The sequence below is a fragment of the Epinephelus fuscoguttatus genome, linkage group LG2 (assembly GCF_011397635.1).
Source record: "Epinephelus fuscoguttatus linkage group LG2, E.fuscoguttatus.final_Chr_v1".
NCBI classification, from domain to species: Eukaryota; Metazoa; Chordata; class Actinopteri; order Perciformes; family Serranidae; genus Epinephelus; species Epinephelus fuscoguttatus.
The window spans coordinates 29,296,294-29,323,043 of NC_064753.1; the positions used below are offsets into that span (position 1 = coordinate 29,296,294).

The 26,750-nt window shown below is 42.0% G+C and overlaps 1 protein-coding gene across 1 annotated transcript in view; it reads right to left on the minus strand.

The window, feature by feature from the left end:
• The window catches only part of rras2 (RAS related 2), a 39,622-nt gene extending 12,872 nt beyond the window's left edge, over positions 1–26,750 (minus strand). The window contains exon 1 of the mRNA XM_049599614.1: positions 26,316–26,750. Within this exon, the coding sequence (XP_049455571.1) occupies positions 26,316–26,417 (102 nt within the window). The 5' untranslated portion in view covers positions 26,418–26,750. The remainder of the gene's footprint in view (positions 1–26,315) is intronic.

The window sequence follows — 26,750 nt, forward strand, 5'->3', positions numbered from 1 at the left end:
ATAAACAAGTATGGATCAATATTTTTTGTCAGCTGACTAAAAATCTTATGTAATTCTATTAACAGTTGGTACTGATACTGTAATTCCGGTATCATATTGACATAAGTAAGGGAAAAAATGTCAGAAGGTATCCAACAAATTTGCAAGATAAGCAATGATGTCAGGCTTCTTTTTTTTTTTTAAAGATATTTTTTTTGGCCATTCTGCCTTCAACGGACAAGACCAGCAAGCACGAAAGGGGGAGAGAGAGAGAGAGAGAGAGAGAGAGGGGATGACATCAGGCTTCTTACTGTTATCTGCCAGACTATATCACAGGTGCGTGCTGAAGGGGCAGACAGATTCCTAGACAGATTTCCATGAAAACACTGGGACGGCTGACATTAACAATGGGGTCAACAGCTCATTTCTGTTGTGTGTGAGTGTAGTTTGGACTGTACAAACACACACACACAGATGATCCACAGTGGCCTGTGTGCACTAGATCTTAAAAGATTCACTGCTAAATGCCCTCTTCTTTGATAAATGATTCTGCCTTCACCACAAACTGGCACAAACAACTGAGGCATTTAAAGTGTTCTGCGGCAACTCTGACAAGCTGAGGTAAACTACTATTTAAATCGAGCCAACTTGCTGGATAACAACGTGGAGCATGGAATGGGGCTAAAAACAACCTAAGAGCAAACTCAAGCTCCACTGAGGCAATCATTAGGCCAGTGCTGACATGACCACCATCGTGGGTGTGTGTATATGTGAGCTCTTAAACCAGGATTATTAACATCTTTGGAATTTCAACCCTGCTAAAAGAAAATTAGGCGGTGCATAAGCCCACTGTACAAAGAAGCACAACTGATAGATTAAGAGAACAAAATAAAACAAAGGGACAAATCCAAAAGCTCGCAGAACCAAGCTGAAGTACAGTTTAGATGTTGGTGGCAAGGTGGGTCAGGCCACACTCGGCCCCGGTCAGCTCACCAGGAAGGAAACTCCACCTCTGCAGCAGGCAGCTGGCCCGGCCGAGCCTTCGGGTGGTGGTGATGTCACAGACGACATGTTCCCCTACCCCGCCTACCTACCGAAGTCCAAACCTGTCACTCAGTTCCCCTCCAGCATTCCAGCCATACATCCCAGCCCTCCACCCACACACAGCACATGCACGCTAGCACCAGGAAAACATTAGAGGCCTGTTTCCACCATGAATACAGGGCCAGTGGATGAGTCTCAGCTTCGGCACAGCTTCTTGTGCTGGGATGTTCTCTATCTGGATGCTTTGTGAAACACAGATGGACCAAAACTACCACCCAAAATTAACAGTCAAAGAAAGGGTCGTGAAACCAGTGCTGCATCTCAGGATTATTTTCATTATCCATTATTTTCTTGACCATTATTTTTAAATCTGGAAAAGGCAAAATACACCCTCCTCCTGCTGCTCTTGCCTCTCTGTCCTACACCTCTCCCACAGACAACCACAGGCATATGCACACGCTTCATACAGTAACCCAGTGTCTCCCAGAAATTGAATTATTTAAGATTATTTCATTGTAGAGTAGCAGGCAGCACATTCACTCAGCCCCTCGTTCTCCCTCCCTGCTTATCATACTACAAATACGACAAGCTAACATTCGCAACCCCATCATCCCTTCGCCTCACTCCCCGCCACTGTGGACTGTTTCACCAGGAAATCAGCAGGCAGCAGCTCAGGAGACAGACCTTTGGTCGGCAGATGGCAGATGTAGCTGTTTGAATTTGACCAGCGCACTGTCACCAGTGGGTGTCACAGCAGGTTGGTGGACCAGGTCTGACCTGTGTAACAGTATTAACAAAAATTTTGCTGCTCCAGTGGGGTGCGCTGACTGGGTTCAAGTTGCTTAGCTGCCACGTGGGGGTCCATCTCTGCCTGCTCTCCTCCCCAGGAGCTGGTCTCTAGCGGCAGGGGATACGCTGTGATTTGAAACTCAAGCTGATATTAGCTACATAAATGTGAGCATGAAGCCGGAGCTGTGAGCCTTGAGCTCCGGATAGTTGAAGGCTAAACCATCAGCAGCATTTTCTCTCCATCTCTGACACACCGATATTAAAATGTGTTTTATTTCGTTTATAGTCAGGCTTTCTTTTCGACTCTCTTTCTGATAAGTCTGTCTCCTTTTTTGGGTTGCTTTGCAGGGTAGGCAGCTGTTGCCAGTGCTGGAGCTGCAACTTTCTCTGCAAGGCTTTCAGCCATTCAATCAATCTTTCAAGGAACAGACACGCATCTGCGTTTGTACAACAGCCAAGAAGAGGTGCAGAAGTGTAGTTTTCTCTTGGTCCACTTAAATTAAAATATACTCAAAATTTATCAGGGGATTTTTGCCAGTAAAACCAAAACAAAACTGCCTACCCCAGCTTTAATAAGTTGACAATTTTGTCTATAACATGCTCATCACACTTGCCCAAAGTCTAAGCTGATGTCTTCAAATGGATCAATTTGTGTGAACATCAGTCCTGTGTCTAATCGACTCCAACTGACAATGATGTGATATTGAGGAAAGCAGCAAATCATCACATTTGAAAATGTGGAACTAGAAAATATTTTGCATTTTTGCCAGAGAAACAGCTTAAATGGTTGATGGATTGACTAACTGACTTTAGCCATGCCTGCTATGAAAAACATTTGTGTTAAGAATGAGTAGAATTTGCGGATCTTTGAAGAACAAACCACAAAGATAGCATCAAATCAGTGTGTAATTTCTAAACTGCCTCACTATTCAGTAGTAAGTATCAAATGCCGCATGTGGTCCAGCTTGTAGTGTTTCATAATTTTATACATTTATTTCAAGCACCTGCTCAAGTCTCTTTCTTGCCGGCTGCTCTTCAGTCGAGACATAAAGCAATAAATCCTGTCTGACTGTCGGTTGCCAGCCTCAAGGAAAGCAAGAACGGGTGATACGTGTAGGCGTGTAATCAACATCATGCTTGCACTATGCACCCACTTCCTCTCCACACAAACAGCTTTACTAACACTAAATATAGATCCTTTTCCATCTCTGTCTGTTATCCTACTTGTATGGTTGGAGCCGCCTCTTTGACTGTTAACCAATATAGCATCATTAACTACACAGAGCAGAAAACCACAGATTCAGCACCAACGCAGAAAAAAAACCCGGAGATTTCCACTACAAAAACTCAGGCGATTAATTAACAAAAACACACTGCACCTACGCAGATGAGGGGAAATGGTGTGGCTGCCTACTAGACTGTCATAATGAGAGGGAATGCTGAGCTAAAACAAATAGTCATCAACACGGTGAGGAGTTAATTACCTTCCACATATGGCCCGATGCCCGATGAGAATTCACAGACCCTGACTGGAAAATCATCAGCCATAGTTACTCTTTAATTAAAGAAAAATGTAGACTGAATGCCATTAAAATGTGTTATTCTTGGAAAAATTCTGTCAGCATCTGCAGATTTATCATATTCCCCTGCGTCCTCATTCCCCACACAGACACACCACAACCTACCTTTTTTTTGCAAAACCTCAAACTTACTACAAGAGATTTTGTCATTTAGAACTGTGGTAGCAGCACCAATCTTATTATCTTATTTTGAAAAAGCAGCGTCATCAAACACTACTGGAGTTTCCAATAACTCCAGAACCATCACTCAAACTCACTAGTTTTGTGCACATTGTCGACTCTAACAAAAAGATGCAAGAATAGCTCTAGATAAAGGAGTGGGTGTGAAAATGAGCAAAGCATGGTTTTGTGCATTTTGCACAATGAAGCGAAGGTGAGAGCAACAACATTCTCAAGACTCATGCTATTGTTTGCGTAAGTTTAATCAGTAAGCTTTGTTCATGAAAGACTGAAGAGAGTCATTGTGTTTATCACCCCAAGAATCTAAATCAGTGAAACTAGTTGTTAAATTGCGTCACCACAACACAATTGTAGGACTCAGTTCTCATTGTCTATTGGCGGTGTTTGAGAGTATTATTAACTTAAAGTTCTCCTACAAGTGTCAGGAGAAGCTGTGATTCTCTAACAGTGAGTGATCATCTACAGCTTCACCGAACTCGTCCTTAGTTGTACTGACAGAGCAATACAAACTGCTGCACAGACTGAGACATCAGCACCAAGAAGCTGGACAGGAGCAGCCGCCACACAGCATGAGACGAGGGTAGGAGGCGGGAGCAGCCCTCCAGCTGACAGGTGGAAACATACCATTTGTAAGACTCGTTCAGTGGGCCACAGCCAAGTGCAGCAATTTCAATTAAGGACACAAACATCATGCAAGACAGTCTGGAGCCTGCCGGGTCGCACCCTCAGACAGACAGCGGCAGAATATGACAGTATGTGTTGAGCCATCTCTGATAACACATCATGACATGACAACATTACAGTGTTTAAATACATCAGAAATGTATTAGATCATAAATACTCAAGCATGTGTCTCTTTTTAGGGATTTCCCCTGGTTCTTTGTACCTTTATACTTGGAACTACAGCTGTTGCGAATGTTTCAAAGCTTCTCCCATGGCCATGATAATCGACGACCAAATTAGTAGTCAAATGCTATGTGAGTATGTGCTAGAAGTGGGGCGGGCAAATGATACAGCATAGTATCGCAATATTTTTGTGGGGCAAAATCGTATTGTCACACAGTGCCAAGTATCGACTTTTTTTATGAAGTTTTATAACTACGTTCGGGAACAAAGACCATGCCTGAATGTCATCAATTTCCGTACTAGAAGTATTTAAGCACACCTTATCTGTTACCCTCCCCTTTGACTCTGTTCTCACATCCTTACCCCCAAAACCCCTTATCTTCGTTTTTCTTTTTGCTGTTCTCGCTCCCTTCTCTCTCTCTCTCTCTCTCTCTCTCTCTCTCTCTCTCTCTCCACAGAAGACAGGAATCACCAGGGGGCGCTATCCATAGCAGAGCAAGCGACCCACCTCCCTTCAGCCGACACTGAACCGCCATCGATTCCACCCTCCACCTGTGCGCAACCCTAATTTCTCCTGTCATTCCCCCCACCTTCCTTCCTTCCCCCCACCTTCCTTCCTTCCCTGTCCCTACATCCCCTCATCTCTTCGACCCTCATCCCTTCATCCCAGGTTCCTTGATCTTCTTCCCTACTTCCCTTAACTCTCATCTCCATCATCCATTATACGTAATAAACTAATTGCAGGCTATAACTCTATTGTCAGTGAATGCAAATTAAACTTTTTTTTTTTTTTTTTTTTAATATTTTGGGGGGCATTTTGTAGCCTTTATTTGATAGGACAGACAAGTGTGAAGGGGGGAGAGAGAGGGGGAGTGACATGCAGCAAAGGACCACAGGCTGGAGTCGAACCCGGGCCGCTGCGGCAACAGCCTTGTACATGGGGTGCCTGCTCTACCACTAACCCACCGACGCCCCGAATGCAAATTAAACTTTACGTAGTCTACTAGATTAATATAATCCACTGCTTTAGCTTGGATCAAAATTTTAACTGATGTTGACAAAGTTTTCCCTGGGTACAGTTAAAAAAGTTCAATATATTGCAATATATTTTATCGCGATACTTAGTATATCTCAATATATTTCAAATCGCAGTAATATTGTGCCGTGACTTAATATCGTATCATGGATCTTCTGGTGATTCCCACCCCTAATATATGCATTACCCAAAAAAATCCCAAATAGCCACTGAAATAAGACATAGTAATCCAACATTATTCAACACTTGTATAGGCTACAGTCTGTTTATTTATTTATTCATGAGCAAGTTTGTTTGTATGAAGTTAATTGATGTGATAATTGCACATTTTGTCACGTTTTTTTGCTCCAATAAAAACGATTTTGTCCTCATCTCTTAATAGACTAATAAATACAATAACAACAAAGTTTATAAATTATGACCAAAAGTATGACAGCTTGTGTTCTTCGAAAAGCTTCAAATATTCATGGGTATTTCTCACTGAAGCTTAAAAAATCAGTCAATGTCTTGGTCAAACAGTTGTTGATTACCTAAACACCAAACACCAAAGCAGTGTAGCACACAGCATTGATCTGAGAAAAAAGAATTCTGACTGGGAGCATCTGTGTATCACTTCCTGTCCCCGAACATGCGCAGGTTTAACCTTTGCCGAACCTCTCGCGTTGGACTCTGAGCAGCTGTTGGTAATCAAATCACCACTGTGAGGGTTTAATGCTAAACAGATGGAAGTAAGGACCAATTCCTTTGCATTTCTGCACTGTCCGTCCACCTCCATCATCGCCTCTCTTCCCATGCTTCACAGGGCTTCACACAAGTGGCACAGGAATTTGTGTGAGCAGCATTGTTTTGTTGAGTACTTAAGAGTGCTTGAAGTGAGAAATAGTGGAAAAAAATAAGACAGAATGAAAGGTTTGAGGGGGATGGAGACTGTAGGCAACATCGAGAGGGAGAGCGAGAGAAAAAAGAGGGGGAGGGAAAGGCATTAACTTCCTGTGGAAACACCCACTTTTCCCATGAGCTCATACAAACCAGAAAGGTCACTGATTCAATACCTAATACACATGGAGAGAAAGAGAGCACACAATGTGTCCACTGCCTTAAAGGGCCACCGGGGAGCATTCTCTTAAAGCTGGGAAAGCTTTAAGACAGTACACACTGCTGCAGAAAATTAGCTGAAAATACAAAGTTCTGCTTGACAGCGGTAATTTTCAAAACTCTGCCGTACAGCTGAATGCATGTTCAACATCCACAGTAATGACACTTTCATTGAATGTTTACAGATAGAGAATGCAGTGTGGGTGTAGCACTGAACCCTTGGCTTGATGCCGAATTAAATGAACCCATGCACATCACTCCTACAAGCTCTCTTCCTCCTAATGCGCAACAGATCAATAGCTTGTCCCTTTAATCATTGCCTTGTCCTTAAATGCCGGCAGACCAGTGAAATTCTGCCCCACCAGACAAACCATTGGCATAACTCTCACATCAATCCAGGACTATGACCTCACTGGAAATGCAGATCCTGCCACTCTGAAGTTAACAGATAATTCCAGTTTCATTATAAGCAGCAGAAATGATCAGCAAACCTACAAAAATAAGGTCCAAGTTATAAACAGGGACCTATTTTGCTTGTTACAATGTCAGATGATAATATTCAACATGGCTTAAGTTTTAAATATTGAGGTAAACATATGTGAAAGTAATCCTTGTGAGCCAACACCTCAGGCCTCAGATTGTTCTGAGTACTCCGTTTCCAACCTATTTTTCTACTTTCGAGATGACATCAGCTTGTGATGGATTTCTTTTTAAGGTCATCTGCTCCAGGCACATCACTGCAAGTGTTTGCATTACACAGCCTACACTGCTACAAGTAGCTACATGCTTATGTCAGGAAAACATGTGGTCTTGGATGCCAGTGTTGTCAATTTCTCCCAGTTTTCAGATCGTATTCTTGCTGGAACATGTCCGCTTCTGAAGACTTTGGTTTTGAAGCTTTTATTGGTGATTTTTCATAGTAGAAAGTGCCATTACAGTCATTCCCTGGCTGCACAGATAGTACGGAGATGCAGAGATATGGAAGATCCAGAAACCCTGACCAATCAGGGCAGACTCAACTTTTTCTGGAGGGAAGCTTTGAGACACGGGTGCTAAAAGGGAGTGTCTCAGACAGAGGGTGAATACAGGTTTTACAGCACAGACAGCGTGAGGAAAATTAAGTGTTTTTTCAGCAGCATGTTAACATGTTTTACATGTAGTTGGAGCCCTACAAGTATTAACCCAAAAATAAGCACGATAGGTTCCCTTAAAAAATCCCAAGGATTTCATATGTGCTAGTCTTGCTACTCAGTGAAGGCCAATTCTGTTATCTCTGGACTTTTGGGCAACCAGAAGGCATACGCACATCTCTGCACAGTTTTTGCAGGTGCTGCGTACCAAAAAGCTGCATAAACAAAACTAGTTCTTTTCCAATTCTGAATGGACCTGGTGACAGTTTCAACCACAAACTGCACTCTAGTCTCATCTTTTAACTTCGTGGATATTAATGTTTTACAGTCTTGGTGAAGCGTACCACTGCACAGCCACTTCACTGCTGAAATATGGGGCGCAGCCATATCACTTGTACGATAGGTCCAACAGGAGTAAAGTGATGAGATGATCAAAAAGGCTGTAAGCAAATCCCCAGTTCTGACATCTACTTAAAAGTGGTAAAAGGTGAAAGGTAAAACTATAGAAAAGACCGGCCCTATCTGTCATGTTAAGGCCTTGTTGTATTTATCTCTTAATAAAAATATTAAATTTCATGCCCTCAACGTACATTTTCCGCCATGGTATCGTCTATGGTATCCAATATCAGTATGTTTCAAGATATTGCATCAAAGATAGCAATTTCAGTATCATGACAACCCTTGCCTAAACTGCCCATTGTAAATGTTACAGCTACAAACAGTTAATAGCTTAAATCACTAAAATCAACATGCCTATATTTGGGACAGGTGTCGAAATGGGACAGACCTTTAATTCCTTTCACACACAACTGCTGCTCAGCAAAGATTGGGAAATACAAATTGTTTATTTAAACCAGTATGAATATTACATGTATAAAAATTAGGCTTCAGATAATAAATCAAACATGAATCATTCATTTGATCTAGCTCCGACAGACAGAGCATCAGAGAGAGAGAGTGAGTTACAGCACCCAGCCGACACAACACCACTTTACCCTCTTAAAACAATACTTCCAACTAAGAGTCATTTTTAGGAAAAACCCTTTAGATTCTTTTGATCTGAAGACCCTTATGGACTAAAGGAATATGAATAACCTACAGGGTAACCGAGGAATGGACAAAAGATTTAGGTAGCCAGTAGTCTCGCTCACCAGACCTTTCTCAAGAAAACAAAGGTCTGGCTGGGCCGACTCTCACTGTGAGATTGGAGAAAAAAACGCCCCGGCTGCTTGTATTTCTTTCAACCAATCACAATCCTTCTGGGCGGTGCCACAGCAACGGTGCGCTTGCAAAAATATTGCCGGGGGAAACAGGTTTTGGTGTAACACGCCCACAAAAATATTGCCTGCAGGACGCGAACCATGGCAGAAAAATGGCTACATCCCCCCAAGATCAAACACTGCAAAAGTTAGTAAAGGACGTGTTGAAAACGGTTGAAAACTGCTACACAACCGGAGGTGGTAGGGTGGGACTTAAGCGGATGGCTCGTTCCGCCCAATGAGAGGCTGATCTATGCAGCGAACTTCCGCCCACTCAGACTAGGTAGCCAACAACCTGGTGTTATACAGCCAAATGACCCGACCGGGCCTCTAATTTAGACAGCATTTCTTTGTCAAAATATGTAGCTACACTGGGCTTGTAAAAGGGACTAGGGGTTTAACTGAAGTTTTACAGTATATCCATTATCAGTTAATCTGGCAAATAATTTTCCTATAAATCCACGAACTGTTTTGTCTCTAAAATGTTGTAAAATGTAAAGAAATGGTGACAAATGCCCATCATAACTTCCAAGAGCCCAAGATGTTGTCTTCAAATGTCTTGTTTTATGCAAGTGGATATTCAGTTAAACTTTAATGACAAAGATCATCAGCAAGTCCTCACATGTGGCAAACTAACATCAGAGAGTGTTGACAATTTTACTTGAAAAATGACTGAAATTCAAATTAACATCACAGATTCATTTTCTCTCAGTAAGCTAATCGATCCATTAACTAATCGTGTCGGCTCAGTGCTGCTGTAAATCACATTTTTCAGTGCTGTTCCCTGGTTTGACCTTCTGTACTCACAGCGGCTTTGCGTGCAGTTACTCAATACAAAGAATATTTCTGCTGTGTTTGCCATTCATTTTCAGATCCAAACATTTAGGGTTTGTAATTTGGGTTAAACTGGTTGTTTGTCTGATTGTCTGACTTGTACTCATGTGAGCTTGTTGCCATGTTCCTCGATCCCTGTGGTTAAGCTACAGAGTGAAATGCCATTGTTAACATATGGAGATAATGTCCAAACTATTTGTATTCCCATATATTTATATTTTACAATAGCATCAGCAATTTAATTCAAGTTGCCTTTACATGAGCATAACTGTTAGTTGGCTTTATTACAACTATGCTGGACATTACTGGTGTTTCACACTACAAACAAGTTACATACAGTATCTGAATGGTCCAGCGAGCACTTCAGGCTGTAGCGTTGGGATAGCACCCATGCAGAGAATAAAGCAGAGGATCAACGTCCCACCAAGCAGGCCAACTCCTGGCACAGTCAACCCCCTGCCCTCCTCTAACCTCTCTGGCATTAAGACTTCAATTGCCTTGCTAAATATCAATGTGTGCTGGACTCTGAACACTTTTGAACCCGCTCAAAGGTGCAGAATCAAAGAGGTGCCATTTAAAGGCCTTTTTCCACCCGATCACCGGGCTCAAAGTCGCCTGTCTGCTCTATGGTGGTCACACTACAAACTATTTCTTTATCTCCGTTTCATAAGAACACTTTGTTGTATTATAAGTGGAGACCTGTGTAAATACTTTCGGAGCCCGCAAACTGATTAAGCAGAACAACACAAAGACGGAGAACTGTGTGAACCGCCCTTATTGTTCTCGCTGATCATGTGACATCACTAATGTTCCCCTTCCCTGCATTAAGCCTACCCTAAGCCCAGCCATTGATGGATGATCGATGCTGTTTTCTCTACGGCCCTTCCTTGTTTTGCTGGGCAGAGACAGAAAATAAAGACATATTTTGATAAGAGTGATTCTCTAAAGAGACATGATGATTCCCCCCTGACTGCATTTTGGTCTGGTGAATCCTCGTCAATGCCTGCTTTTGTGGAAGTGGGAAAACCTCCGTCCATGTGACGCTGTCTCAAAATCGCCACGAATTAAGTGGAATAGATGTTGAAGATAATGACGCATGGCACTGAGTAATGTAGCAGCGATGTTCCTGTAGTTAAGGAGTGAGGGTGATAGTATAAACCAGATACAATCAAAGACAAAAAGCAATACCTGCAGATCCTAAAGTTGACCCAGAAAGCTCATCGTCTGGCTGACTTTTAAAACATGAAGTGTCATGATATACTGACACTATCAATCCTCAGACAGTGTCGTGTTTGCATATGCTTTTGTTTCATTCCAGGCTTTATTCCTCCTCCTCTGCTTGTCTTGGTGCAGAAGTAGCTCTGCACATGCTCACATCAACAAAGCTTTACTGTGACGGCTCAGTGAGAGGACACCAGCTACTGCAGTGGCTGTGTGGACAGAGAAACTACTGTGTGACTTTCAAAAACCCATACAAAGTCACTCAACGGAGTGTGGCTCACAGTCTGTAGTCTGTGGTTTTCAGGAAAACCGTATGACAGACCGAATAATGGGAAGCTTATCAGCACCAGTACTGAAAACGAAGAACACTCAGGATCCAAAGTGATAAACTAACAATTAAGATAATATATTAATAATCTATATCTAATAAAACACCCATAATTCACATATTATTACCACAACAAATCATCTTCTACTGCTACCTATTTTAATATGATCAACTGTCTCCCAAACACCCCTAAAAAGATTTAACTGTACAGCAGCACCTGCAGAAATGTATTCATCTTCTCCACCATCTCCCCTTTCTCTCCTCCTCTGGTACAACTGCTGAGTGTGTATTTCTGCACCAGTGTACTCTGCTGCAGACTATAATTCTTAGCATGGGGTGATATGTCAAAGGAAATGGGGCCACTCACTGGCATCATGTCAGATACACAGCAGCATTACTGTTGTGTGCTTTTAGGCCAGCCAGTCCTACAAACACAGGCAGCAGAAATGTTATTACTGGAGCCGGCAACTCCTCATAAATAACACCTAATGGACACATCTTCTCTTTCTGATGGTTTTCCCCCTGCCTGCCCACTCACCAGCACCAGAAGTCACACCATGATGATCATTATCAACAACTGTGCCAGTCACAATTAGGGGATTCTTGTAAGAGGGCAAATAGAGGTGAGTGAAATATTAAAAGAAAAACCTGAATAAATGGAGAAACTTAAAGGGATAGTTGGGATATTCTGAAGTGGGGCTGTATGACGTACTTCTCTGTTTAAAAGTATGCGATATTCATAATATTTTCACCTTGCCACAGACAGCCCTTTTTGACGGGGAAGCCGTTAACCAGTTCAGTTCCCCTTCTACATTCTTGTCACAGCCACCAGACTCCATTGACAAAAACAGTAATTTTAGCTTGCTGAACACAGGTGCTGCCGGTCTACCGCTTCCTTGAACAGTTAATTTGTATGATAGTGTGCCGTTCCTGAATCTGAGCTAATCCTTTAAAACCAAAGTCACACAATAACACAAAAAACTAAAGACCAGCAGCTCCCGTGTTCACCAATGTTAAATCATTGTTTTTCTCAATGGAGTCTGGCTTTGAAGAGAGTGATGTGATGAAACAACTTCAGCTCCCCGTTGGAAATCGCTGTCTGATGGCAAGATAAAGTGGTGAAAATATACTAAATATAATATACACTCAAATAGACATTGATTTTTTTTTTTAGGCAGCTAAAACACCTTATTTTGTTGACCCTCCACAGCAATACTTTGTTTAGCTTCTGTGTCTGTATTCCTGCCTGCTTCTCCAAACTGGCAGCATGCCGACTGACCTCTACTGATGGTAACACACTTAAGCGGGGTTTATACTTGTGCAGCAGACCCTACGTGCATGGCCTACACTGTTGTGAGCATTTTTACTTGTGCAGTGGTGGGTCTGTGTCTCTCTGTAGTTCCACCTCCAAAACACTAGTCAGCGGCAGGGTTTCTGTGAAGTGCTCTAAAGTTTAGTAGATTCAAAATATACATCAAACACACATTAAACATGGCTTAATAGAGATAATTTCAAACACAAGTACACAAATTGGCTTCACTATAACTCGAAGCATTCATAAGCAAAGCACTTGTCTTTATCTGGACACATTTTCCCCACAAATACAACATGCTAATGTTATTAGCACAAGCCTATGGCATTTTACATTGCATAAATTAGCCTCGCAGCTAGCGAACTTTTTCTCTTCTCATATGAAATCAGGGACAACAACATTTAGCAAAGGTTACATTACAAAAAAGGTTGACAGACAAAACAACCATCACACTAAACACGTTTTCCAAACAAATATAACGCGCTAATATTATTAGCATAAGCCTATGGCATTTTACATTGTACAAATTAGCCTAGCGACAAGCAGAGATTTCCTCTGCTCATATGAAGCCAGGATAAATCCTGAAGTATAAATGCCCGAAGGACAAATTACACACAAGATTTAAAAGGCTATTTTTGTGGAGGCTGTATTGTCTTCACAATTTGTTTCTTAAAGTAACAAATTCAAGTAAATAAAAGCTTTGTTTCCACTGAGGGAAATGGTTTCAGCTTACAAAAGTAGACAGGAGGTCTGCGTCACCGCGATGTCTAGTTTATCCCAGTACATTTCTGGGGTGGTGCACGTTAGGCTACGGTGTAGGCTCTGCGTCGATTCAACGCAGAAGTACAAATTCCGCCTTGCTCACAACGGCTAGGCGACGTGCGTAGGCTATGGTGTAGGGTCTGCACTCCTGCACTTTGGATAAGCACCATACACAACCCCACCAAAGACGCAAGCTATCCCTTTAATAAATGCAAATGCAGGGTACGACAGGTCACTAAACGGTTTTAAAACATGATGTGGATCATCTGCTATTAGCCCACAGCTTCCTGTTCAAAAGCCAGTGGAAGTGAAGCTGCTCTGAAGGCCCGTGGTGGACTAACACCTTCGTAGTGGAGTGTGACTTTTAAAATGGCCAGCTTGTAAACAAGGTGGTGTCTTTTGTGTGCAGGGGCCTAGGCTCCACATGCTTTAACTAGTATCTAGAGTGGCTGTGAGAGGACATTTTGGTTTGACATACCAAACACACTTTACAGGCAGCTGCTGACTTGGTTTGCACTGGAGTGTGCCAATCTAGAAGTCTGCACCGGGCCTGCCGACACCAACTGGTGCTGAAAACACAGTCACATTTGCTGCGTGTGTTAGATCAGTGTAACAGTCACACGACAGCTGTGTCACTGACTCAACCAAAGTCAGATATTCCTAAATGTCCCTACACATGTACCTGATGCTTGTGAACAGCCTTTCTGATTATGATCTGGAGTCTCATCATGGAGAAACTCAGAGGACAGAAGTCACACTTGGCCGTTGTCATCAGCACATTTGGACAGTGAGTCGTGCTGTACTGTCACCTGTTGAGGGGTTGTCTCATTCCATACCTCACCTCCCCCTGATGGACAGCAGGTGCACCGCAGGCCTCTGGACGGTGTCTGCATGAGACGTGCCAAATGTCCACCAGCTGCCTGGCAAGCAGCTCAGGGCCCCGCATCAGCGACAAGCACAGACGTATAAAAAGAGCCATTCATAGTGCTCTATTAACTGAGCTGCATGAAGTTAGTCTCCTCTACATGTGGCACACTACAATAACAGCATAGACAGTGATCATAAAGACACACAGCAATGACAAACACTAAATATTATCAACACCATCATCAGTAGCATGCTGATTAAATATAGTCTTGTCACATATAAAGGTGCACATGCTAAATGTTAGGACGTGGTGGGAGTGGGAGGCTAAAATAAGCAGCATGTCTGTTTCCCATAGCCGGAGTTGTTGTTATATGACTCTGAGATGCGAGACCTGATACTGTGACCAGTTATTCTGAAACAGACAGATGTGTGAATACAGAACAATAGCCAAAAAACAACAGAGAGGAACCCGCTGCCCTCGCTGTCTATCTGGCTATCTGAGGGGCAGTGACCAGAAAACAACGGAGGATATCACAGGTGAATATAGGGATTTTTTTGCACCTATCAGAGGGAAATGCTGCAAGTTCAAAGTTTATATAGATATAAAATAATCTTTATATAAACGGAAGGCCACTGAGTGCAAGATCAAAAGTTACAGTATGTATCCACAAGATGCATAAACAATTGTTATATGCCTCACAGTGCTGTCACTGAAATATCATTTTCTATGATAAAATGCATGAAATTGAACCACAAGACACAATTTAGTTGCAAGCCATATTTAGCACATGCTGGTGTCATGTTAATATTACATATAATACTGAAAAGCAGCATGTGGAAATCGGTTAAGCTTCTAGGAGAGACGGTTGTTTCTGAGTCATTCTTTTTTCTATTAACAAAAGAGACGAGGCGTGCACGATAATAAGTATTGACTTTTTGTAGATTTAAAAAATGCTTTATTTGTTTAAATAATTATAAAAACCGTCTATAAAAATCTTAATTTTCTTCATTATCTTCAATAATGAAAAGGATGTTGCCTGAAAAAACTCTCAGTCAGTTAAAACTAGTCACCACCAATTGAATACAATCTCAAAATAAAATTGAATTGATCAGTGGTTCCCAACTGGTGGTTCTCTGTCCAAAAGTGGGTCATGGGTCCACTCTACATGGACTGAAAGTGACTTGGAAATATGTCAAGTTTGTAAAAAGCACACTTTATTTTTAAGCACAGTGAATTTCCAGCACAGAGCTTTTATTTTAAAGTGCCGTTTCCTGCTGTAGAGTGAGTGACTAACAGACAGCTACATGACAGAGACAGCAAACCATCTTAACAACCTGGCCAACCACAAGTATGACACTGAATATATTAAACTGTGTGGACCTTGAGCTAATGACTAAGTAGTAATCTGCACCACGGGGCTGGACCAGTTGGGAATCACTGCTCTATATATTACCACAGTCTGATACAATTACTGAGCTGTTCAGTGTGACAGCAGGAGGATTAAATGCTTTGCTCATGGGCACATCGGCAACAGTTGTTTTTGTGTATGAATGATTAATTAAAAATGCTCAGCAAGCACTTACGAGGACACATGTACGTACACACACACACACACACACACAAACTGTCTTGACTATCTGACGTGCAAAGCCTATAGCGTGCTTCCATGTAGCTACCTGCAGGGTCTCTGTGGTCAGATCCCCCAGTGTTTCCTCTGTCAACAACATAAATGTACACAGAGGAAACTCGTTGTGAGCTGAAACTTGAGACAGAGCGAGAGGATGAAGCAGAGAGCTCCTCTCATTTGGCTAAGTTTGGCTCTACTGACACACTATTTTCCTTCTTTAACAGTATTTTCTGGCAAAGATCAATTAAAGTTAATGGCGGGTGGACATGACTGCCTGCATCAGCTGATTACTAATCATTCAGGCCACACTGTTAACCTTGAGAGTTCATGTACTGTAGATTCCTGTGACTGATGCTAATGATGTTAGCTACAGCGTTATACGCAAATAAAAAGCCGTGGAAATGTGACACTATTTAAGTTTTGGTGATGATACCATAGCAAATGTGAAATGTCATCGAAACACATGCAGCTTTAGATGAACTTATCTGAAATAAAATCCAGTTTAAGAAGAATCAGAACTGTCTGATCAACAAATAAGTAAACTACCTTGCAATGACATCACACCAGCTGCAATGCCGAAACTGGATGCAGCTGAACACATGACAGAAGCAAAATGTCATAACAGGTGCACTGTGCCAGATTTATTCAATATACCCTAGACTGTGCTGGATCTGTGGACGGCAATGATTAATTTAAACTGGAATAGACGATACCCAACTTAAACCAAATGTGGGCCAAGAGACTATGCTTCCTAACCCCTTCTTCTGATGCTTTTGCTTGGACCACACCCATCTTCAAATTCAACCTTCATTTTTATCTCAACATCACACCTGTATAGGTTCGTGACTGCATCTTGCACAGTTGTGATGCTTTGACAAAATCTGTCCACAGACAAATAAAAAGCTGCACAAACACACAAACAGACTCACAGATTGAAAACAATACCATGTAACAACATAATAAATATGACCAGACATTCAATGCCAGCTTTCCAAACTATATGCTATCTCAACAATGCATGGATTATTTAGTTTATCTCTGCAACATTAAGGCCTCATTCTATCAACTCACGAATACAAAGTACCTTTAGTTTTGAATTAAAATCTTCATCCTTTATTCTAGATGTTTCATCACGTCATTAGTTTTCTTTAGAACCTGCACATCACTGAGAAACGTCTACAGGCAGTTTTATTACAATCATTCACATATAGTGTAGTCATCCCCTCCTTCCTGTTATTCGACTAAGAACGGTTAAGTGAGGTTGAGTCCTGCCTTCCTTGAAAGTTTGACGAGATGGTTATCAGTAATTATTTTGCTCTTTCTATCGAAGCACCCGTGTGAAATCTATAATTGTCCTACAAGAAATCAACGTGAAGACCTTTCACGGAGATCTCGGCCATTTAATAGGCTGTGTAAGTGAATGTTGTGCAAAGCAAAACAATAACACAATGCACACTTATCATCTGCATCCACTGGCACGTTGACAAGTTGGCTCGCACAGCCTGAAGAATGCATACTAGCCAACTGTGCCATCAGTGCACACACATACACTTTTTTCAGTCTATGATTACAAAAGAGAAGAGTCTCTGCTCTCTTGATAGTTTCTCACTTTCTGACTTGTGCATACACGCTGCAGTATTCATTAGTATTATTTTCCGTGTGGCTGCTGCAGAGGGGGAAAGAGGGAAAGAGATGGGAGTGGCTGAAATTATCATCTGATCTCAGATCTGTAATGTGGTGGGTAACATTTTGGATCACACCTTCGCCTCCAGCTAACAACTCTCTAACAACAGCAGACATGGTGAATGGGCGCTGGTATATAGGGTATCTGATCACAGACACCATGCAGCTTATGTTTCTATGTCTTAACCTTAAAAGATATATTCTTTTGATGTAAGCTCTACAAATGATAAAGGTTTTCGGTAGCAGGGAGCTCCTCAAGGCTGTGTGTGAGTCAGGGTGTGAGCAGATGGGTAAATTCTAATCATCACTGGCATTTCTCTTGACTTGAGGAGGGCGTCATATGCTCTGCCCAGTCAGATAACGAACGTGGTACAGCCCCAAGTCAGGGAGAATGTTCTTCCACTGAACAAGAAAATGACTGTGTAAACAGCAACGTGACGTAATTCTTCAAAAATCAACATTACAAGTGATGAGAGTTATTTTGGAAATGAAAATAGAGAGCTAATTTATAACAAACAAACATGACAACCGATACACAGACAAAGTACGCAGAATGAGGAAGAACACACAAAAGAAGGCGAGATATATCAATTGTTTTTTTTCCCCAGGTGTAAGTATTGGTGTGTGTGTGTGTGTGTGTGTGTGTGTGTGTGTTTCAGCTATAGTCAGCGTGTGTAAACGGGTAAAAGCTACGAAAGGTCACACAAGAAACGGACATAAAAGGGAGTTATATGAAATGTGTGTGTGTAGCCATATTTTAACAGTAAATCCACTCCCATTATTTCTTCTGATTGACAATAAATCCTATCAACTATTAGACTGGCTATAAAACACTAGTACAGTAACACTCAGACTGGAATCAACCACAAAAATATACAATAATCCAGTTGTGCCTCGTGTTGTATTGACTTCATTATTGTACGTTTAAGCTATTGCTGATGACGAGTAGTCGCCCTCCCTGGATAGTCATTAGTTTTTCATTAGCTCAGAGCGAAAGGGATGACCTGCTAGTCTCTTGAGCTTTCCCAGATGGTTGGGAGTGTCTTTACAGATCCCACACTCCCTTTTGCATGAACATTCCTATGGTGTGCTGCATGGCATTGTGCCAGATTGAAGTAAATTACCTCAGCAGCTTGACTGTTTATCCATGTAGTCAAACAAGCCTAAAACATAAAGCCTCACTAGTGGGCCTTTGGTGTTGGGATGTTCATTACATCCCAGAATACGCATAGTGTTGGATGGCACAAACAATACAGCGATTTATACGTCAACCTATATCAATAGCATCTAAGTACTGTGAATGAAAAGCTGTAAAATTTGTACTGAGGATGTTACTAGAGGAAAAGCCATAGCATTGTTATATCAAAGGGGTTTATCTCCCTGGAAGCATGAATATACATTTTACAAAAGCCTGCCCATTACATTATAAAACATCATGTGTTGATATTTTTGCCTGCAGGGTGGCACAAGACAAAAAACTCACAGAGAGTCTAAATTGAAATGGTTCATCCTCTGGGTACCAAGAATGTGCTCAGTATATTACATGGCAGAACTGATGGTGGGGGTCTGACAGTCACCAACAACATTAGCAACTACCATCTAAAAACAAGAAAAAATGGTGGCAAATTTTACGGAAATCTGGCTGTACTTTGGTGTACGTGTTGGGCACAAATAATGCCAGCTTCCCACCCGGACCACCATCAGTAAGAACAGCCAAGACACCAGAATTAAACGTTGGCATTTTACATTTTTGCAAACCACGGATATGTTACATTTGTAGGTTTCATACATATGACATCGTTCAGGTAACACGTATATGGGCTGAGTTACTCATCAGGAAGTGGTGGTGGATGGCGCGACTCCTAGGCGAGACGGCTGCCAAGCAGCAGACAGCAGCAGACAACTGTTCAAGGCCAACAAAAGCAAGTGTTTTTTAACAACATGTCAGGGCATTTTTAGCCTTGTTTGTAGTGACAGAAGCAGGTATTCTTTAACAAAAGTTTGGGACATACCTAGCTGTGTTTGTTGCAACAAAAGCAGGTGTTTTTGAACGACAGGCTGGGACATTTCTGGCCATATTTGTCACAACAAAAGCAAGTCTTTTTCAAGGAAATTTCAGGACATTTCCAGCTGTGTTTGTGGCGACAAAAACATGTATTTTTTTATGAGTTTGGTACATTTCCAGCCGTGTTTGTACTGACAAAAGCAGGTGTTTTGTAATGCTAAGGTAATACATTTCCAGCCATTTTTGTCACAACAAAAGCAGGTATTTTTAATCAAAAGTTCAGGACCTCTTCAGCCGTGTTTGTAGTGACAACAGCAGGTATTTTTCAACAAAAGTTAAAGACATTTCCAGCCGCCTTTGTAGTCACAAAAGCAGGTAATCTTTAACAAAAGTTCGGAACATTTCCAGCCGTGTTTGTAGTCACAAAAACTAGTATTTTAAAACAAGAGTTTGGGACACTATCAGCTGATATTTTTAGACAAAACATTTCGTTTCCCTTACCATAACCAAGTTTTTCTGCCTAAACCTAACTACACATTAACCACAGCACGCATGTCGTAACCACTCCGATATCCTTTGGTCTGGTATAACTTCTAGTGCTTGTGTGCTACTGTTGCTATAATACACCGACTTTTACAAACTTCAGAAATCTGTCCATGTAGTTGACTAACAATGGAAAAATAATCCTGAAATGGATAGTTTAGGCCAATTTCCAAAAGGCTGTCTTTCTATGTTTTCCTATCACAGCACAGTTACAGTCCTTTAAAAACAACATAGGGACACAGAATAAACTTAAATGTGAAGTTGATTTTAATGGGTCAATGCATGTTGTCCAACCTTGCTTATGACCCAGGCACATCTGATAATGTTTTGGTAAAGAGAGGAGAACAAATGTGTCTGTAATAGCAATAGGGCGGATATGAAGTTACTTTATAATTATCAAACCTATTTCTACAACCCTTCTGAACAAGTTGAGTTCCAGCCCTCTTAAATGTAAATCCCACTCTTCTAAATCTATACACAGCTTAAGTTGTTACATTAACTTTTCGTAAGAAGACCAAAGAAGGAAATCCTATAAAATTACAGGCCTGATGCAGGTGGAAACTTGGCTCCAACAGCAACACAAGAGTCAAATGAGGGTAAAGGGTGGTGGTGGGAAAGGGGAAATAAGGCACAGTCACACTAACTGTGTGGTGCTGTGCTCGATTCAATCGGGCTATTGTTTTAAATATCATTGTGAAGTTTTAACTGGAGCACACGAACATGAAACAGATATTAATGTGAGTGCGGCACCGGCCTCTAAACTACATGGAATCTTAAAAAGAAATCAGAACAACTATTTCACGTGCCTGAGAGTATTTTGCTCTTCAGATATGATATACACTCTGCATGCTGTTTGAAGAATCACTTTTGTGCATGCTGATATTGCACCAACCGGATGGATGATTCACCAGCAAAGTGACTGTGAAACCATTCACAAAAACATTGGGTCTACAGGAACTGTTTGCTATTTAGATTCTGTGTGATCGTCACTGCACGCATTTGAAGGGGGCTGCTTTTATTTCTCTTAGTCACATGGTGCTGAAATGTATTTTCTCCCTGCATCTTTAAATATGATATTTGTTGTTTATATTTACATGGAATTTATTTTCTGGTTAGAACTTTACTGTTGTGAAAACCAGTGAAGGGTTTATTTGCTCTCACTGTGGTTCTGCTCTGTGAGAAATCAACAGGTGACCCTCTTACAGAGCTAAACAAACAATGCACTCTCATAACCTGCCTGAGCAGGCACACACACGCAGCTGCAAACCCTACAGCAATTGAAAAAAAAAAACAAAAAAAAGAAGAGCTTACAGTCATACGGTTTAGTCTACCATTACAAAGAAAAGATATTAACTCCCTTAAAGGACATGAAGAAATGCCGGTGCGAATATAAATGGAACTGTTCGCACTCAGCGGTATGGCATGTGACATATCACTGAGCTAGACAGAAAGCTACAAACCTGCCTGTATCCAAAAATGGGCTGAGAGTATGCCGTGCGCGGTGTTACATACAAGTGAACTTCTAAACTAAATCACAAACACACATGCACAACAGTGTCGCTGCAAACACTTTGTCTAACCACCTGCGGCTGTTTCTGAGAAACGCGCATGAAGCTGCGCCCACCACATCCAACTCCAACACGACTATGATTACCACACCTTGCCTCCACATGCCCAAGAAGAGCTGTCCCTATAATCCATGTTTATTCTATTGAATTACTACTTACAGCAACATTCCTCCTAAATGACCTCATATCAAAAATATGTGAGATATGTGGAGTGGGAGTATAGGAGAGAAAGAGAGAGGTCAGTTATGCGCTCCGACTGTAAATCCAGCTGAGGTCTACAAAAATCCTCAACTAATCTGTCTGGACTTGATCAGTCAGGATGTTTTGCTCTCGTGCATGAGTCTCCGCTGCCGAGGGCCACCGCCGCACTAATATTAGCAAGCATGTGACCAAGCAAACGCCATGCTTTTTCATCCAGGAATCAGATCACACAACATCTCATTGTGGAGCTGCTTCATTCCAGTAGCTTCTTTGGTTACTGTGTTTTTGATGTTCCATTATTGCTGGGGTAAAAACAAACTGACACACACACACACACACACACACACACACACACACACACACACACACACACCACCCCACATGCAGACTTCACATGGCCAATGTGAGTCATGTTTTCCCTTACTTGGGATGCTTCCTCCCTCACAGACGTCACATTAAAACAACACACTGTGTTCCACAACTTTTGTCAGGTGACTCAATGTTATGTCATCCCAATGCTATCTTGGCTTGAGTCAACCGCTCGGCATTTGGGTGGCCAGCAGCTCCCAGGGACCTGCCACTCCATTACTGCTGGCGACATCATCTTTTATCGTCCGACACCCTGAAATCCCTGCTTCAGCACAGTGGTCATTTTTTTCTTCGTTTTAGACTCTGCTCAGCACCCTCGTGATTAGCACTGGGTGTCAAAGCTCAGTACTTTTGAGAAATGACTGAAATGTGCCCTGGGGAATCTGGTAGTGACTGTTAAGCATCAGAAGTTGGCATCAATGATTCACAGTCTTGTTACTTATTTGTTCACATATTTACTTAACCAAATCATAACTGTTTTTGTGGGCACAGTTTTTGTATGGCTGCATTTTGTTAAGACAAACATTTTAAAAAAAAGTTTTTGATGTCAGTGCCAAAATTCAGGTATTGTAGTGGCGTCAGTGTTCATTTTTTAAATGACACAAATTTGAAACTTGCTTTTTGAAGTTGTTAAAGTGGTTTATGTGTCATGGTCACCCACAGACACCCAAACACACACACACACACACACACACACACACATTCCTCTACATAGTGACTAATAATAATACATGTAGCCACAAACAGACCCTACTAGATTTTCACACTGTCGGAGCACCTCTCCTTCATAAAATCGTACTTGGACGGTAGAAGTTTAGTTTGCAAAACTTCCTCAAATAGCCTGTTTTTACAACAGTAATTACTTACCTACTTGATGACAGTGAACCACGAGGCCTTGTACACAACATTAAATAATCTTTCTATCAGTGAAGTTAATGGAAACCATATCCACAAGAAATAGAAGCAAATATTAGAGGTGTGGACTCGAATCACAAGTTTAATAACTTGAGACTCAACTTGACAAAATCAAAAAGACTTGCAACTAAACTTTAAAACCAATGACTCGTGACTTCATTTGGACTCAAGACTTTTGACTTAAAATATGTGACCCCTTCTCCTAAACCCAAAGATCAAAATGTAAGTTATTTAGAAATTGTGCCATGAATCAATTAACTTCCTTTCACGTCCTGACTCAGTTAACATTAACGCTATTCATTCCCAATAAGTCAGCAATTAAGTCCCAAGATCCACTTGTTGCAGGAGAGAACTACGAAGAACTACAGGACGTTACTGAGCGCCAAGAAATAATTTTGCACACATACAAAAACTATGCGTTGCTTAACAAAAAACTAACTGAAGTATGCAAAATGTGCAGGTTGAACAATACAAACAAAGAAGCAACAACTTCCAACTTCATTCGACATTTGAATTTGCATAAAGTAATTTGATGCTAATATTAACATAGTTAGCAAGCTAATGTTTGATTAACATTAGATTAATATTGGCATTACATTTGGTGAACAGCACATTGTGACTTGTCAAGGAATCGAAACTCAAAATTTAGGACTTGGACTTTGACTTGGGACTTGTCAGTCTTGACTAGGGCCTTGGCTTGGGACTTGAATGCAAAGACTTTTTGCTTGCTAAAGAAGGACTTGGAGCGACCTCTGGCAAATACTGTTTGTGGAAAAAGTGGTGCAAGAGTGTTTGTCGGCAGCTGTTGCAAACCAGCAAAGCAACCAAGAGTTTCAAAGTAAGGTTTTTGGGTTATGAAGAGACTTTTGACACTTGTGGTGGCAGAGTTTGACTTAGATGAGTACTCACAGTTCTTACAGGAAGCCTGGTCTGAAGTGTATAATGTGTTAAACTGTATGTAACACGTAATAAAAGTAAAACTGAAATAATTCTTTGTGGAAATTCCCTTAAGTACTCAAGTTTTTTTGCAAAACACAAAGTTAAATTTAATACTCTGTCAAGATTGCCACTGACACACACGCACACACACACACGTATCTCCAGTGATTCAGGAAGCAGGTCATGTTTTTCCATACAAAAACTCAAAGGTCCTAAGAGCAGCAGTGGAGGGACTTCCTTTTGCCGAAGGGCTAAATTCCACATGGTCCATGACCATTAACCCACCCAGGCTGACTCAGACCCCCCACCCCCTCCACACTCAACATAGTTCTGGGGAAAGCCTCGACTTCACAATCAGCTGTTAGGTCTTTTCCCTTGGCAGCCAACTTCGAGAAACTTCTGAAGAGGATGTATGTTCTCCTCCTGCTGTCAACATCTCAATCTCTCTCACGTTCGCGGCACCAGATACGCCAGCCGGCAGCGAGAGAGGCATGAAGGGAAATTACACGCTGAGTACAAAATACATACAAAGCGGTTGTTCGAGCAAAAACCCCACACCAATACTCCTTGCTGTTTACTTCCCTGGTGCAATGTACTGCAAGAGCATGAAGCAGACACCTTAAGGATATCGTCTGGGTAGGGTTGAACTCAGTCATCCAACAGACACAACATGCTTTAGGTTAGTAGTTGATCATTGGTGTGGCTATCCATTAATCTGGAGAGACTAAATCACTGCGTATAAATACAACTCAATGCAATGATAAAACAGTCTTTGCTAAATCTACATAGCAGATATCAAATGTGATCTTCCATCAACAAACTATGACACATTTTTATCTCAAAATGAACAGCGTCACAACTTCACAAGTGTTATCAAAGTGTTGATACCATCAGCTCATTGAATCAGGCAAAATGTCTTTAATGTGTGTTTCACATTCAGCTTTAAACACTCCCCTACCTCACGTCACTCGGGTCACTAGGCTATGGCCGAAATCTGTGCCACAGCAATCTGATCCCTTTTTCTTACTTGGTATGCAGTTAATGAGCTTTTTGAACCCTCATTAGACACAACTCCCCCTCTGAACACACACACCAACACACACTCACAAGCTTTTCACCCCCACTCTATAACGTGTGCCAGCCCACTATTGTCTGACAGTGTGGAGACATGCAGCTGCCTGCAGTCTGGTCAGTAACACACTGACACCAGAGGAGAAACACACAAGGCAAAGGGCAAAGTTTGTCATCTCTCTCATGCAGTGTGTGCGAGTGTGTGTGGGCTTTTCTGGAAAAGGGGAGTCCTTAACAAAATGACTACAAGCCTTGGGAAGGTCAAAGCGAGGCAGGTTAAGTCTGCAGTGTGCTGGAATGCAACCAGGAGGATAGATGTGGGTAAACTGTTTACATGCCTTTTATAGTTGAGTTTGCAAGTAGGTTGCCGTAAAAGTGATGGAGGCATTGTTTCTCAAGGGAGGTGGAAGTGCAGTTTTGATTTCTAAGAATATTTACATTGCCGTAGGTGTTTGGTTACTGGAACTGCTTGAATGAGGTTAACCAGCTGCTCAGTTTGGTGAGGCTAAATGTGAACACAGACGTTAATCATCTTAAATGAGCATTTTGTGCTGCTTATAGTGCACATTCAACCCTGACTGATTTTCTCTGTAGTAGCATTCAAATATGGATTTAAAAGTACTTTTCTGTTTCCTCTCCAAGTATGTTCTTACAGGGACTAATGTGAGTTTTGTTCAACTTTTCCTGCACCCTTAACACTCCTCTGCTTTCAGTTTCTGGCTTGGTAGGCCTTCACAGGTCTAACTCTTAGCCTGGGCTGTAAATCCTCTACTTTACTTTGCAGCAAGTTAATAAAATAGGACAACTCTGGAGCTCCACAGACCCACTTTCCTTTCTCTTCTGACTAGCGGCTATAAACTGCAAAGTGGAAGTAGGAGCTCTCGGATATGGTCGTGTTAAAGTGACAGCCGTCCTTCCTTGTTCAATTCACTGAATACCGCTCCCCACCTCACCCTAACATCTCCTAACCTCTGTAAATAGTTGTAGGCCTCGGTAAAGTAGAAGCAAACACACCCCGGTATCCGCTGACGGGGTTCCAGTGTCTGGCCTCCCCGCTTCTTGCGCTGTGTTCTCGGATAAGCAAATCAAAGCAACGGGCTGCATTGAAGGCAAAGGGTGCACGCTACTGACCTGAATAAACTGGATAGTCAAGGCTGATTTCCCGACACCGCCGCCTCCGACCACAACCAGCCGATACTTCTCCTGCACCGAGCCGTCCTTCCAGCCTGCCATCGAGGACACTTCGCTGCGCTCGCCGCTGCCGCCGCCGCTGCCGGAACACCAGTGAGCAGCAAACACCCACTTTTTTCCTGTAAACTGAAAGAGGCCCTGCAGTGTGAGACACCGTAGCGTGGAGAGCAGCCCAGATATGTGCCGAAAAAATAATGACTCGTCGGTGTTTAGTCCGTGTGGCGCACGGAGAGATAGAGACGGGTCCGCGGAGCTACGGGCGCCTGTCCATACGCGTAATCGTGTTTGAGCCTCGACAACACTGCGATGTTCGAGCTGTGGATCCGATAGTAGGAGTAATCAGCCAGGCCAGTACTAATGTCTGGCGCTAGGGGC